Source organism: Panicum virgatum, chromosome 1N (assembly GCF_016808335.1).
Source record: "Panicum virgatum strain AP13 chromosome 1N, P.virgatum_v5, whole genome shotgun sequence".
Lineage (NCBI taxonomy): Eukaryota > Viridiplantae > Streptophyta > Magnoliopsida > Poales > Poaceae > Panicum > Panicum virgatum.
The window spans coordinates 15174479-15191555 of NC_053145.1; the positions used below are offsets into that span (position 1 = coordinate 15174479).

The 17077-nt window shown below is 44.7% G+C and overlaps 1 protein-coding gene and 1 non-coding gene across 2 annotated transcripts; both read right to left on the reverse strand.

Annotated features, from left to right (window-relative positions):
• Nucleotides 1-971: 971 nt before the first annotated feature.
• Nucleotides 972-1700, reverse strand: LOC120653346 (vicilin-like seed storage protein At2g18540). The gene has a single exon (XM_039931104.1). The coding sequence runs from the start codon at nucleotides 1698-1700 to the stop codon at nucleotides 972-974; it is 729 nt and encodes a 242-aa protein (XP_039787038.1).
• A 10388-nt stretch (nucleotides 1701-12088) lies between these two features.
• On the reverse strand, nucleotides 12089-12195 carry LOC120657917. Its single transcript, XR_005668446.1, has one exon. It is a non-coding gene; the product is annotated as a small nucleolar RNA R71 (small nucleolar RNA).
• Nucleotides 12196-17077: the final 4882 nt, after the last annotated feature.

The window sequence follows — 17077 nt, forward strand, 5'->3', positions numbered from 1 at the left end:
CCGCACATAGAAGATATAACATAAGTTGACAGTTATATAATACATCTTCAAAACATACTCAATATAGGTCTTGTTTTATACATCTCTTTCCAAAGAACACAATGATGAAAACGGATTTAAAAACAGATGCTCGATGAGAGAATAATATTCATTGGAAGAAAATGCAACTAATTTCCACTACACACGTAAGTGATGATGTTATTTTGGAAAGCGACCCGCACACCATCGTACATTTTGCTCCTTCAGTTTGGTTACAGGTCTTGTCACCTGGGAGGAGGGGTCGCGCGATCTGCATGCACCTGATTAGTCGTGCGATAACGCGGTCCAATATGTAAAAGAAAGAAATTAGTCAAAGTAATTGTCGTTGGTTAATTTGCTGTTGTGATCAATGGAAAACGTTTGCTGCAGCAAGCACGGATTCCATAGTGCAATTATGCATTTTCCACTTGTGGTCTGAATCTTTTGAGTACCTATATATGCTAAGACAAACGTGATCAGTTCATATAATGATCTTCTTCACTAGCATGACAAATTGAAGAAGTTAACTATTCATGTTCCTTCAGCATCATGACACATCCATGGTGAGTGGCACAGGTATCCGACTCTGAAGATTTCACTCCAGTTTCCTCATCTGAGGAGATCTGCTTGATTATGGTACCAAGTAATCAGAAAGCCAAAAGGATTAATAACATATATAGCTTATTAACTATCCACCACAACAGAAGAACAACAGCGCACATCACATCACATCACATGATCAACACACTGAGCTCCATGGCGCGTAAAGATCAAGCAGGAGCACATGGGCGGAACAAAGCTAGACACACACGCAAAGGTAAGCTGAAAGGAGGGGCATGATACAAGGAATCTTAGTTAAGCAACCTTAGTAAACCAAGGACGACATGAAAACGCAGCGCTAGCTGACCACCAGAGCTGGCCCAGTCCCAGCCGCTACGACACTCGACACGGAACTAGTTATTCACCTCGTCCTTGGCGGCCTCCTCGCGCTGGGAGCGGCGGCCGTGGCCGAACATGCTCCTGCTGATGGCCTTCCTCCACCGCTTCTCCTTCTTCTCCTTCTCGTCTTCGTCGTCGCTGTCGTCGTTCTTGTTATGTGTCAGCTTCTTCGTCTTCCTCCTCTCAACGTGGTGGTGACGGTGGATCTTCTTCTTCATCTTCTCCTCCTCTTCCTCCTCGTCGTTGCTTTGGTGGCGCTTCGTCTTCTTTTTTTCCTTGCCGTCGCAGTCGTGGTGCTTCTTTCTTTTCTTCTTCTCCTCCTTGTCGCCGCCGTGATTCTTCCTTGTCTTCTTCTCCTCCTCCTCCTCGTCTTCGTCCTCATCGTCGTCGATCTGCTCCTTCATCTTTTCGTCATCCTGTTGTCCTTCAGTGGCCAGCTCCTCCTCGCCGTCGCTGTCCGGGCGCGACCGATCGGGGTCCGGCTCCGCGACGGGCTCCACCACCACCTCCTCCTCCCCGGGTACCTCTTCCTCACCGGACACCGCATCGGAGACGACGTTTTCCTCTCTGTAAGGCAGGGGGAGGGTGAGTCCCTCCCCTTCCGGAATCGCGTCCACCTCGGCCGCGGCCACGGCTGCGGAGGCGGTGGTGGCGAGCTCGGCTTGGACGGGGACGCAGTGAGCGACGGCCATGAGGGAGAGGAGGAGGAGGAGGTCCACGTTGGGCGAGACGCGGAAGGCCATGGTGGCGTGTGTGCTTTGGGATTCCGGCCGCGTGGGGAAGGGAATGCGGCGGCGGACTGGATCGGAGGAAGCGAAGATGACCGAGCTGGCCAGCTGGGAGGTGGTTATTTGTATTGCGGGAGCTGTGGGGCCCACGTGATGTTGCTGGGTCCCATTCTCTGTGGGAGTCGGCCGTCAGGTTGCAGGCTGAGTCAAAGTCAAACACGGCTTAGCAGTTGTACCGATCTCTCTCTACAAGATGTCAAGATGATGATCTCAGTTTAAGATATTGGCATTGGCATGTTCTGTAAAAGTTAAAGCCCTTCAAAAAACACTACTGAGGGTCTGTTTAGATCACTTTGGATTATGGATTTTGGGATTTTTGGAAGAGAATCTTCAACATTTAAAGTATTAAATGTGGACTAATCACAAAACTAGTTATAGATCTCGTCTGTAAAATACGAGACGAATCTAATGAGCCTAATTAATCTATCGTTAGCACATGTTTACTGTAGATTTACTGTAGCAATTTAGTGTCTAATCACATCTTAATTAGGCTCATTAGATTCGTCTCGCGATTTAGAGTCTATTTGTGTAATGCGATTTATTTTTCGACTATATTTAATACACCATGCAGACGATTTACAAAAATTTTACATTTTTGGTTTTTGGATCTAATCAGGGCCTAAAATAAAATTTTCAAGCAAAGATAGAGATAAATATTTGAAAGCTCTTTTTTGGTATTTTGTTTGCAGGAGCCTTTGATCAATGATTACTTTATTGGAGTATAATTTGTTGATCACACGTTGTTGTTATTAGGTTCGTATTAAAAAGTGCACTCACTCATGATTATGTTTTTGTCTCACATTTATGACATAATGATAGGGAAAACCCTGGTCTTATCAAAACAAAATGCATCTTGTATTTTAGCACCGATGCGAGGAGTTATTATCAATATATACATACACAATTCTTCTATTTTTATGTCTAATGTTAAAAAAGTGAACTTTTTAGAAGGACGAAAATTTAGTAATGAGGTAAAGTAATTTGTTTATTTGGGGCATGCTATGAAGTGCTGGATACTGGCGAATAAGAAAGCACCCCAACCAGATAGCACCTGCCTGTCCATGCCCTCACCAGGTAAGCCACACCACACCACATAGGCATCGGCGGCCCCTTGCAAGCCCATGGCAAAGCACTGTGCATTGATGCCTGCTTGTCGCCTTATCTTACAGTCACTCTCGTTCGTTCATCATCATCAATTATTGATTAATGTGATGAAAGACTAAACAGGGCGGGCGCCCACACCGGCTATCATAATCACCGAAAGTTTTTTTTATACAGTGGTGTCGTACCTTCATTTGACCAAACAAATTAATAGAACTTACTATTATATTGCCCTAGAAAAAGATTGACAAAATAGCTTGTTAGCCAGCAATGCGTGTTAGCACTTGAGTGGCTAGCTAGGTTGCTGTTTAGTTTACTTCTTGCTTCGAATCGAAGGAGCTGCCATGCATGGCGAATGCTGCTTGTCCAAAATGTTAGGTTTTTTTTTTGTCCAAATGTTATGTTGCGGCCCGTGATTTTTCAATTTAATGCTTAGTGCTTTTTTTAGCAAATTTAATGTTTAGTGCTGACAAAGCATGGATGCTTCATTTTAAAAAAAGGGTTAACGATCAAGGTTGGTCAAAGTCACCATTCTTACTAGTCGGGGATCAGAAAATTTTCATTTGGGCAAGGTTGGATCACAATAGTTAGAATTGACCGGTTATCGTAGAATATGTTCATCCTCTGACCATCATTATATTGCCCGAAAAGAGTCATCACACAAACGGGAAAAAGACTGCCTAGTGGTTTTCCATCAGTGTGTCGGAGATCATCCATGATATGGCTTCATAGAGCACACGGCATCTTTGTGGGCTACCCAAAGATGTACTCCCTCTGCTCTAAATTATTGGTCGTTTTGGCATTTTTAAGTGTATAGTTTGGAACATCGGCAGCATTTACATGGATTCCAAAATGTGTAGTGATGCTACAGAAACATTTGAGTATGACTAAACTTGTTCAATTGTTCTTGCTTCAAATTTGAGACGAGGTTATCACATTTACACATTGTCATATGGCGTCACCTGATTAATGTGTATTTCGCTGCCATACCAATTGCACAATTCTCAAAATAAATGTTGCTAAAAAAGGAATAATAATTCCACTTTAAAAGGCCAAAATAGATGAGCTATTTTAGACTTCAATCACCCACCTTTGCAACTTTAGGCGCAGAATTAGCCTTGTGAAAATTATCTGATGACTACACAGTTGATTGACTTCATGACACGTGGCTAGTGATTTGGATCTGTAATTGCCTTCCAAATCCAAAAGATACTTCTTGCAGGAAAAACTCTATCAACTGCACTTGCGGAAAACGCAGGCCGGCGAAAGGACATTCCTGAGCCCTTATAATTTGGCCCAGCAAACTTGAAGGGGTGTGGGCCCGGGACACACAGTGTTGCTGGAGTGGGCCGCACTGAGGAGAAAATGGAGCTAGATCGAGCCCGCGAGGAGAATATGGATGAATTAGAGGTCGAGACCAATCAAGGACTATTTTCAAACCTCCTTGGGTAAATTTGAATGCTTATTAAATTCGATTGGATTTGTTTACCGGTTCAGATTGATTAAAAATCTTGTACATTTAAATTTTGGGGGCGGTATATATATACTGCCTCCATGTTTATTTCGAATTCGCACACCTAACACCTTAGTGACGAACTATCTCATCATACCTTACGGACCGTACGGTGTCACCCAAGCAATCATAGACTCATCAGCATCAGTCAGTTAAATTAAACGGCATCAGCTGCCAATAACCTCTGGAGCGGTGCGGTGGTTGTTTTGTTGATTTCAAATTGCGCATGCAGTGACGTAGATAGAAACGCGGATGCATTATGCACTGATCATGGGCACATCAAAACTACACTAGTGCAAATCGAGGCCATGATACGTTCTAGGTTGAGAGTCAATCTGGCGATGGCCTGGGACAAATTCACAAAAAGCAAGTCGAAAGGGGTCTGGGATTCAGAGACTTTCAAATTTTCAACCAAGCTTTGCTCGCTAGGCAAGCATGGAGACTAGTAGAGTTCACAGATAGCCTGTGTGCCCGACTCATGAAAGCAGTCTACTATCCAAATGGTGATCTTTGTGACATGGTGTTCCCTGTTCACACCTCCCCGGTGTGGCGCTCCATCATGTTTGGCCTAGAGCTGTTGAAAAAGGGGGTTATCTAGCGCATAGGCAATGGAGCAAAAATTAAAATTTGGCGACATAATTGGATCCCAAGAGGGATAAATCTGAAACCACATGGGAAGCATACCCCTTGTAGACTAAAATGGGTGTCGCAACTCATTGATAATAATACCAAGGAATGGGATACTAAAATACTGAAGAGATTTTTCTTCTCTCATGATGTGGAAGAAATTACAAAGATTAAGATTCCCTGGAACCCCATGGAGGATAAGATTGTGTGGCACTATGAGAAGACTGGATGCTTTACGGTTAGAAGCGCCTATCGTTTGGGGATGCAAACCCGCGACCTGGAATATGGTATGCAGGGATCCAGCAGCAGACCCGATGGTACAAGGCCGATTTGGAAGAAATTTTGGGCGTTGCCAGTACCGCAGAAGGTGAAGATTTTTGCCTAGCGACTTATTCATAAAGGGCTGGCCACAAGAGCTAATAAACAGGCTCGTCGATTAGAAGAACTGAATATCTGTGAGATCTGTGGCATGGAGGAAGAGGATGAACATCATGCAGTGACCCGTTGTAATCTTGCAACCTCCCTTAGGACTAAAATGTGTGAGATTTGGTCCCTACCAGGGGAGGATGCACTGGTAAACACTGGCCCTGAATGGTTGCTGGAGCTACTCAACAATCTAGACAGCCAATCGGTTGGGCGTCTTCTACTCCTTTGGAGGTCATGGTTTAATCGCAATGAAAACACATGGAAAGTCTGTCTCCCTGCTGGGTCAGTTAAATTTCTCACAAACTACAGCAACGAATTGTTTGCTATCCAGCAAGAGGGATTATCTGATGTAAAAGGTAAGAAGCCTGTACTCCAATTGCCGATTAGTACAAAAGATGGGCCAAGCAGGAAGGTGAAGCAAGGTTGGGAACCTCCAAAGCCGGGCTGGTTAAAAGTCAACGTCGATGGATCCTTCACCCTTCACGGAGGCCACTGGTGATGCAGGAGTGGGCATTATAGTCCGGGACCACCGAGGAGCTGTAAGACTCTATGCTTGGCGTGTGATCTTTGGGGCCAACAATGCAGAGAAAGTAGAAGCCATGGCTTGTAGGGAAGGCTTGAATCTGGCAGCAGAATGGTTCCGTGTGCCGATAGTTCTGGAGTCGGATTGCATAATGGTCATTCGTCATCTCAAGGAGTCGAGGACTATGAAGCCAGCATGCTTCTCTATCATACAAGAGGCTGTCAGAGCAGCAAGTATACTCCCTGATCTCGAGTTGTGTCATGTAAAGAGAGAGAGAAATGTTGTAGCAAATGAGCTTGCACATTTAGCAAAGCGATTGAACCATAGTGCAGTGTGGCGCGATCGCTTTCCGAGTTGTGTTGAGCAGGCTATTGCCCATGATTGTAATACGATTGTGAGCAATTAATATAAATCTCTCTTTACTCGCAAAAAAAAATCTGGCGCCAAACATAAATAAAAAAAGGAAAAATACAAATAATCAGGGTTTCAGTTTCAGCCAACATGGTGTGATCCCTGTCGTCCCTCGGGGCACCGTTTGCGTCGGCTTCCCGCCATCGATCTTAACTTATTGAGGGAGCAGCATTGTACCGATAGACATTTTTCAAGAACTTATTAAGAACAAGAGAAATACAACGGTGCAACTTGGACATAGCTCCCGAAGAGCAAAGTTAAAAGAGTCCACATCACAGGGTCGGCTCTATGGTTCTGAGTGCCCCCGAGATTTTATTAGCCCTTTAGGCTAAATATTTTTTTATTTTATAACATGATAATAAAAGAGATAATGATTCTAATGGTATGTTGACATATATAATTCTTAAAGAACAATGTACATAATACAAACTAAAGAGTGAAAAATAAAATAATTATGATTGTAAATAGTAACTAAGCCCGTGACTCCATCAACAATAATGTTTCGGTCCTTGAAAAATAAAGCTTTTTCAGAGATTTATGGATGCAAAATCCTTAAGAACCGCATCTAGATCAATGTTGTCCAAGATAATATTCTTAATGCCACACATAGCCAAGCCATTCAATCTTTGGTGTAACATAGTTGTCCTAAAATAATTTCTCAATAGTTTAATTTTAAGAAACTTCTTTCGGCTGAGGCTCCAAGTCACAAGTACAATTAAAAGGATTCGATATGCAATAGAGGTATTCGAATAGCAATCTACAGTTGTAACAAACTCAATTATCTATGAGACTGGTACAAAACAATATGGCAGAGTTTACTTGCAGTACTTTTATTTCAGAGAAAAAAACATATGATTAGATTAGATGTTGGGCCCCTGTTTCCTGGCCCCCCCAGCGATCGCCTCCACCGCATGGGCCTAGAGCCGGCCCTGCCACATGTGATGTGGCAAGTGACTCAAACACAAGGTCAAGCAACTTGAAGAAATCCATCACCACCACACACCAAAGTTGGAGCATTGTACCCATAGACTGTTGGAAAAATAGACAACTGTAAGTTTAAATTCCGAACTAGATTTAACATGATGAGAATTAAACCTAGCATGCATGATTCTAACATACTAGACAGTACGTACATCATAAACATAATCTCAGAAAACATGATTATGAAATGGATCTGATAACGAGATACGTACTAAGCAGGAGCCGCCGGGAAGACAAACGGCGCAGACGAGACGAAGACGGTCCTTCTAACGGATCACAGCAACCGGCGCTGCAGACGACGGTACGCCGCAACACCAGACTTGGACGGAGGACGAGCCGTGGCGAAGAATATGAGCAGTTACGCTTGGCGCTTCCCAAAAACCAAATTCGCTCTCTCCCGGTGCAGGATCACAAGAGCGAGAGGTTCCGAAGACCTGCTCTCCCGTTCGTCGGTGCACGCTGGTGCTCGGGATGGAGCAGCTACGAAGGAAGCGCAGCAGCGAGGTGAGACAAAACCCTAACTCGATTAGATGTCTTTTGGTAGAGGCCGACGGGTCAAATATATAGAAGAGTCCCATGACCTTGCGTCGCGATCGGTTCCGAAAAATCAGGAAACCGATTAGGATTCCATATCTCGGTAGACTTAAAGGCCAAGCAACCAAAAACAAAAACAGCAAAAGAAAGCAGCGCCCCCGCAAGGCGAGGGGCCGGATTTCGGCGGACCATTCACGCGTACATCGTGCGCCCGCGTATTTCGCCACCCCCTGGCTCGGCGAGGTGAGCGAGCGCGCACGTGTGGAGCTCTCCTTCTCTCACCACACACATAGCTGGGAGAGGTGAATACAACCTCCATATTTAAGTTGGTCATATTACACTTCAACTAGCAAGGTGGGTGTTGACGGTCGTTAAGTGCGAAATATGACCGTCAACTACACTCATTTAAGAAGGAAAACTATACCTCTTACTCGCATATTTGTATCACTAACCTAGCTCCACCGTTGTTTTTGAGAATTTATGATTTCAGGAGCACAAAGTCTGGAATAAGATGAAAACACGACGAATACGCAGACAGAAGTCACAGACAATCGTGTCCTGCGCAACATGAGCAAAGGAGGCCCACAAACCAGACCAAACCGACCAACCAAGCCCCGGCACCGACCATCTGACATCAGGACCCACCAGGTAGTGTACCAGAGAAGGTCGGTGGGAAATGGTGCCAAGGGGGGATCGGCCGACCCCACCTGTCTGCCTCTCCCGCTGATTTTTGGCGGGAAGCTTGATCTTATCCTCCCAATGGCGGTTTGGCATGTTTCCATGTTTAGAGATGACGGGAACCGACCTCTCAAGCAATAAAAGGGGCCTCCCACCACTCTCACCACACACACCACTTGGAAGCCTCTCTCTCTACACTCTCTTGTGACTTGTACTCCTTAGGGTAGTGGAGCTAGGTTAGTACTTCATCTTTTTAGCGAATCTAGTTGTCCTCGGGGTCGGCGGGCAATCCTCGGCCTCTGGTATGGCTTTGTATTCCGACTTTCTTTATGCTATTCATTTAGAGATCGTTCTTAGTTATCTTGCTACATTCATAGCTTGCTTAGCCTTGATCAGTGTTTACCCAAGTTACAGTAGTTGCATGCTTAGACCAGATGATCTGGGTAAGGATATCGGTTCGTTGTGCTTTCGGGCTTGCCTTAGAATCTTACATGTCCATCCGAAGGGTGGGGGACCCGGGGGTGCTAGGGTAGTGACCTCATATGCGGGCATGGTGCCCGGGTATGCGGGATCCTTTGGATATGACGGTGCTCCACGGTGTGACTGGGGTAAACCGCAGGTGGTGATAGCCCTGTTGGTCCGCCGGCAAGCTGCTTCTTAGTTAGCGTACTCCCCGACGTTCGGGTACGGTGTAGGAGTTCATGCAAAGATGAAACGAGACTGGATGTTCTCTAGTGCGGGTCATTCTCCCCGATGTCCCTAATTTCTCGGCACCTGTAGTTCTAAGCAATGTGGCTAACGTAACTTATCTGTAACATGAATAGTATACTAGGAATCTTTGCCTAAGCTCCCACTAACCTTAGGATTTCTTGTTTATTCTTTATTCATGAGAGTTGGCTATTCTGTGTGTGTCACATTACCCCTAATTATCCTTCATTTATCACTTACCCCTGTATAGTCAGTGGTCTTCATCTTGCTCATATGTGTCATGGTTATGCAACTAAGTAAATACACTTTACACAACCTAGCCATCCCTTGGGAAAATATAAATAACGATACCTTGAATACTTCCGGGTGAAATGCTACAACGGTATATACGTGCGCTTGCGGATCCTTGTGTAAATGTTAAGACATACCACATGGCATCTTCGAGGTGCCGTTGCTAGGAACTAATCACTCCTAGTGGCGACGCTAAGAAATGCCAACAAATATTTCTGGCGCCGTTGCCGAGGATGGCACTAGGTGTAAAGTTATTTACTAAAGTACATAAATATGGCAATATAAGTAAGAGGTAGCTACTGCTTATACAGGCTAATGTGTTTATCTTTTTGTTTTCTCATGGTTGGATGAAAACAGGGTAGCGTATGTCTGGTTTCTCCTTGCCGACAAATTTTGTTGAAAATCCCGAGAAGCTCGTGAGAAGGTTCCGACCTCGTGTCGTTCCTCCTCCGATCTCGTAGTCGACAAGTGAACCAGCTTCCCAAGCACCATCAATTACTGAACTCATGGCTGAGAAGACTCTCCGCGACTTCTCCGTCTCCTCAGCTGCCAATGTGGCAACTGGACCCAACGTTGATGTTGAGGACGTGAACTTTGAGCTGAAGTCCATCCTTATAAACATGGTACAGGCTAGCCCATTATGTGGCAAGCCGAATGAGGACGCTAACACCCATCTCCAGAATTTTCTGGAGCTCTGCAATACCGTAACCATATGGGGTGTTACGGCTGACGCCATCAGGCTCCGTGTAAGCATCTAGGCCCTCTAGGTATGTTTCGGTGATTAATGACAACCATTATTGTGACTAATGAGTTTGTGCAACTTAATAGATCATTATCGCTCATTTGGTCATATGTCAAAAGAGGCCCCTAAATTTCGTTATTCAAAAAGGCGATCTCGGTATTCAACTCAAATATATAACAAGACTAAGGATCTTTCTAGTCCTAAGTGTCGTAAGGTTGAGAAGGACACTTAGGTTAGTATAGGTTTTATAGTTTTGTAGTGATCGCACTATTAAGAGGGGTTAAGGTCAAGTAACTTGAGCATGGACATGGTCATTTGAAAATGGATGCACACTATGGTCACTCAGGTTTCTAGAAGTTCAAATAAGTGGTTTTCAACTTATATCTCAAGAATATTTGGATTTCACTCAAGACTCAAATCAGAAAAGGCAAAATCAGAAAAAGTCTATACACCGGTTTAACTGACGCTTCCATTTTCTATACGTCGGTTAAACGCAGTCAGCAGAGTCTGGACAGATTCTATACACCGGTTAAACCGATGATGTTTGAATTAACGTCGGTGCATTAGTCCAGAGTTGGTTTTTCCAGGGTATTTCAAGTTCTATACACCGGTTAAACCGACGGTGTTTGAAATCAAACGTCGGTGCAATTGACTAGTGAGATGGTTTTTCCAAGGATTTCAGAAGTTGTACTCACCGGTTAAACCGACGATAGATTTGAGTTAACGTCGGTACAGTTGTCCAGAGACTTGGTTTTTCAGTTGATCAGTGAACAACTACACTCATCGGTTAAACCGATGATACATCGGTTAATCTGCCCAAGTTGTAACGGCTAGTTTTCAGAAAGGGCAGTTTACTTTCATCGGTTAAACCGACGCTGGCTATTGGAGGATCGTTGGATTAACCGGCGCTACGTAATTTTCTGGCAGCTTTTCTCCAACGGCTCTATTCGTGTGAGCTGCCTTTATATACCCCTCCAATGGGTTATTTTGCACTCTCTTGACACCAGGCAACATTTCATACACTCATATATTGTTGAGAGCCACCTTGAGCTTCATCATTCACACATTTGTTCATTCAATCATTCAAGAAGCAAGACTAAGGACTTGAGTAGAGAGAAGCTTGTGTGCATCCATTCTTGGTGATCGGTTCTTGTTCAAGTGAAGACCCTAGCTTGTTACTCTTGGTGATTAGCAGCACCTAGGCGATCTTGGTGATTGAAGGTGTTTCTTCCGGAGCTTGCCAAGGATTGTGGGAGCCCGAAGAAGGTTCTACGTGGCTTGAGCTCCACCACGCAGGGATGGCGAACGGAGACTCTTAGTGAGCGCCCAAGTCTCGGTGACATGGGAGGTGACAAGACTCTTAGTGAGTGTCACAACGTGGATTAGGGGTGTGTGCCAACACATCAACACCACAGGAAAAAAATCCGGTTGTCTCTTGTCCACTCTTTCATTTCAAGCACTTACTTTCTTGCAATTATTCTTGTGCTTGACCTTAGAGATCATAACTTAGCTCTACCTTGCTTAGTTTCATATCTTGGTTAGCTTGTGTAGTTTGCTTTGTTAGCCGGTTGGTGAATTGAGCCTTACTAGCATTGCGTAGGTTAAGGTTGTTTTAATTGTCTTAGAAATTTGAAAAAGGCCCAATTCACCCCCCCTCTTGGTCCATCGATCCTTACACTCTGTCTGTTTCCTTTCTCCCTCCTGGGAAAGCGAAATAGTGGTTTTATCAGAATAAGGAAGCCGTCAGCACGTGGGACAAGTGTTCCACGACGTTCCTCGCTAAGTTCTTCCCGTTGGGCAAAACCAATGCCCTGTGCGGAAGAATTTCAAGTTTCCAGCAGACAGGTATGGAATCCATCCCAGAAGCTTGGGAAAGGTTGCAAGAGTACATACTCGCCTGTCCTCATCATGGGATGGACGAGTGGCTCGTGCTCCAAAGCTTCTACAACGGGCTAACGACTACATCCAGAGCCCACCTTTATGCTGATGCTGGAGGAGCCTATCTCGATCTCACCATCGCCAAGGCCACAACCTTAATCGAGAAGATGGTCTCCAACCAGGGCTGGAACGAGGAGCGTTCCCAGCCCAGAACGAAAGGTGGAATGCATACCGTCAAGTAGACGGATATGCTCGTCGCTAAGCTGGACCTCCTACCGAAGAAATTTGATGAAGGGAACCGGCCACAGATGCCTATTCCCGTCCATGCTACAAACTCGTACGTGCGAGGATTGTGGTGATGGTGGACACTCAGGGAATGACTGCCCTGAGATCCAAGAAGACGCAGCATACATCAACAACAACAACACCGAGTTCCGTCCACAAGGAGGCCAGGGGTGGGGTCAAACACGCCCACCATTCAAAGGAGGAGGTAACAACTTTACCTCAAATTTCAATTCGAACCAACCCTTCTTGAGAGACTTAGTCTTTGGCCAAGCTAAAATAAACGAATCTTTAAACAGAAAGTTTGCTGCCAACGATAAAATTTTGGAAAGCATACATGCTAACGTTGAAACTCTTTCTTGTGCTCATAAAAATCAATTAAGTTTCAACAAAATGATAGAAACTCAACTGGCTCAATTAGCTGCTGCTGCTCCTGTCTCTGAGAATGGGAAGATCCCGGGGCAACCCGAATCTCCCATTGAAACTACAAATATGGTGTCTACCGGGTGGGGCAACCTTCCCCGACAGACTTCTCGAACTAACCATGCAGGAGGAACCACGCACCCAAGGATGAATGCGTGGGGCGGGCTGACAACGAAACTTCATTGAGATCCAGGGGTGCCCATGGTCAGCTGTTCCATCTTCGATCAATCCTACACACGAGCCCTCTGCGACCTTGGGTCAAGCATAAACATCATGCCCAAGGTAATCTTTGAGCAATTACAATATCCTGCTCTTTCCCAGACCCGTATGCTCATACAGCTTGCAGATTCCATAGTCCGACATCCCGAAGGGATAGTCGAAAACATCTACGTATGAATCCGGAATTGCTTCGTCCTAGCCGATTTTGTCATCCTCAACATGGATGGAGACTTGGGACTGGACCTTATCCTTGGACGACCATTCCTGAATAGTGTAAAGGCTAGGATCGATGTCGGATCTGGAGAAGTCCAGTTCCGCATCGGAGTCGACAATATACTCTTTAAATTTCTCCACAGGAAGGAGCAGAGATTCGTGATCCAGCAAGCTCACGATGGAAGTCCACTCTGGGGTGCACCAGAACCTCAGTCAGAAGAACCTACGACCACAAAATCAAAAAGAAGGCATTCAAAGAAGGTGTGGCGTAAGGTCATAAGCTCGTCCTCGTCCAATTCTCCAAGAAGAGCCGAGTAGTGGTAATCACAGCAGGAGAAATGTCCCGCTCGTCAGACTCTAAACGACGAGCCCTTGCCGAAGGTAAATCGGTACGTATCTCATATTCACCCTCCATCATTTTGCTTTTCTCAACTTTTTCGATTTTTCCCACTGCATATTTGAATTTTCAAAACATCATTGCATGCTAGAAACTTTTCTAGCACTTTTTTGTTTTTCACAAAAATCCAAAAATATTTCCGAGCATGAAAATCCTTTGAAAAATAAATTTGAACATCTTTTCGAAGCAAAGTTTGGCCGGCACCAAAGTTTTAAAAGTTTTTGACCGTTAGAAGGGCAGTGTGCCCTGGCTGTCAGCAGAGTGGCCCACCTAGGGTTCGGCCGAACCCTAGGGTCGGCCGGTCCCCTGCCAACGGCTAGTGGGCCCAGCCTTTTCCAACGGTCACTAGCCATTATGCCTGGCTGCTCCCAACGGTGCCCGTCCATTCTCTCTTTAAATAGAGGCCGAGGGGTGGGTGTTGAGCTCTCACACTCAACTCTCATTCACTCACTCTCTCTCAAACTCTCTCAAACTTTGCTCTCGGGTTTTCATTGGATTTTTGCTCAAGATTTGATCTCAAGAGACCTCTCTCTCTCATTTCTTTGCTGCAAGAAAGAAGGAACAACTCGCGGGTAAGAACTTTAATTTTGGTTTCAATAACGTAACCCGTTTCGAGTTGCACTTGTTTTCTTTCCATCATGAAAGGCATAGGGCGGAAGGTTTCCGGTGCATTCAAGAAGATGACGGGTGGAAGTTCATCCCGTTTGCGGGGTGGCTCAAGCTCGTACACACCCAAACCTACGCCTACACCAAGCACGATAGACTACAAAGAGGAAGAACAATACGAAGAGATGCAAGCCGAACCACAAGCCGAGGTCATAGAGATTGATGCGGAAGATGCACCATACCTCGACTTGCGAGATGATAGTGAATGACAAGGCTACGCCATCCTCAAGAACAGAAGCTCTGTCCACACCCGAGCATTCGATCCGGACCTCCTCATCAAAACAGGTATGTTCGAAGACTTCTCTAACGTTTGGCATGAAATTGGATGGGATAACTTCGTTCCCATTGAGGAGTATGGTTCTCGACTCCTCACCATCCAATTTCTTTGCACGCTTCGGGAGGTGAAAAATGGGGTTTACTTTCGACTTTTCGGGAAAGAATATTTGCTTTCTTGGAAAACTTTTGCCGGCCACCTCGATTTCAACAAACGCTGGCCTATTTCTCTCGACCAAGCTTGCCGAGGTTTTAATCGTCATGAGTTTTGGGGCCAGATTTCGGGTCAAGTTGTTCATGGCAAGTTTGCACCTCGGTGCAGCGATATTCATAATCCAACTCTTCAGTTGATGCACAAGTGGTTGACCATCACTCTCTTTCCAAGAGATGATGTCCGACCTGTGCGCAACGATGAGTTGCTCATTCTTTATGCCATGGTCAACAAGATCAAAATCTCCCCCGCGCAAGCTTTGGTTAAGCAATGGCTTTCGAATTTCAAGATGACGGGTCCTATTGAGTGTACTTCTTTGATTACTCGTATCGCTACACGTATCGGTGCCTTAGAGGGGAATTTTATTCCTTTCATTGAGGGCGACCATGCGTATATCAACGAGGACTATTTGATCCAAGGTCACACACTTAAGAAAGGCCCAAATGACTCTTTGATTTTCTTTTACATGGGCTATACAAATGAGATTCCGCTGCCCAATGCAGAGTTCCATTTGTATAATTGACATTCGCTAACCATCCCTCTCGTTCCATGAGAAGGGGGTCGTAGGCATAGATATTCTGGTTTGCCTGGCAGGATGACAAGAAGCAGGACTAGAAGGGAAGCAGAGCCGACACCACCGCCTCAGCAGCCACATCACTCATATCAACATGAGGCCGGTGGTTCGTCATGGCACAGTGCCAGCACTGAGGAGTGGACACGGCAGGCACCAGGCCGCCGGTCCACCAGTTCCAGCTCCGGTGGAGCCCCGAACATCATCAGACGGACGTCTTCATCCCGAGGTTTTGGTGCCATCACCCAGCAGCTAGGTGAGCTGCGGGTGCAGGGCGACAACATACAAGAGACGCTGAATCAACACATCGACAGTACCCAAGCATGGCAGCGTCACACTGGCAAAAGACTCCACGACATGGAGTATTCACAGTTGCAGCGACAGGAGGAGTGGAGGGCATACTGCCGCTGGACGGGTTTCAACCCCGATCAGCCGTAGTGAGCCTGAAGCGCTTGGGGGACGACCCCCACGAGAGGTAACTTGTATCATTTCTCTTTACTGCTTTCATAACCTTGCATGAAACCCATAAAAATTTGCAAAATCAGAAAATCCATAAAAATTTGCATAACTAAAAACAAATAAAAATTTGCAAAACTTAGAAAACACCAAAAATATTTTCCTTTAATATGTGTAGTAAGCATGGTGTAAGTTTTTTCTTGTTGAGATGATGAATAGTTGCTCTGTTAATTTCCTTCATATGCTTAGTTACAACTTTATGTTCTACCTAGTTTTGGGTTTGGTGGCTTAAAAATGTTCAAACCTTATACTTGAAACTTGTGGGTAGCGAAAAGCATGATCCAAATCTAAGTTGTTGTGAGCTATGATATGGTTAAATAGAGTTGCTATGATCTTCTCTTATGTGATACTTGACATCCGGAGTATTTAATTTTGAAAACACAAAAATAATAATAAAAGTTCCTCGATGATATGAAATTCATATCCAAAGCCATATGTTGATTTTCATTGCAAAACCTTCCACATATGCAACTTGCTGTCTCATTGAGTTTTGTCAAATTGGTGTGACCCTTAGTGAGATTCATTTCATACTCCCATGATCAACATCACGTACATATTTCCACCACATGCTATGCTTCTACACTAAGAAGTAAGCAAAATTCCATCCATCCACAAAATAAAACTCTGTGTCCATGTATGACACCTCTCTCTCAAAAATACATCAAAGATATGGGGCTATGCAAAAAGAAAATAAAAGATGCATACCCAAAGAAGATGTGCCACATGCTTTAGCATGTCAAAAAAATAATAATAAAAGATGCATACCCAAAGAAGGTATGCCACATACTTCGACATGTCAAAAAAAAAAGAAAAGATAGCCCTTTATCCAAAAAGAAAGAAAAAGAGAGAGATGGTGCATACAAAGGAGTTCATACACCATCCACCAAAAATATCCACACACTTGCACATCTTGATCAAGGTTTATGACTTGTTTCTCCTCTGGATCCGATCTTTGACTTAGCAAAATATGAGAAGCAGGTATGCCTTCAAATCCTCCATACCTACAGCTCCACAAAAACAGCCATTAGAGATAGGTTGAGGAAGAAAGGCAGAATAAAAAACCTTGGTAAGGAATCATACACATTGAGCGATCTGAGAGATCATCCGAGGAACTTTATAAATTTCTTTTGAAAAACCCTACAAAACCT

Coding starts and splice junctions, on each gene's coding strand:
- LOC120653346 (XM_039931104.1), bottom strand. CDS start 1,700: ATGGCCTTCCGCGTCTCGCCCAACGTGGACCTCCTCCTCCTCCTCTCC.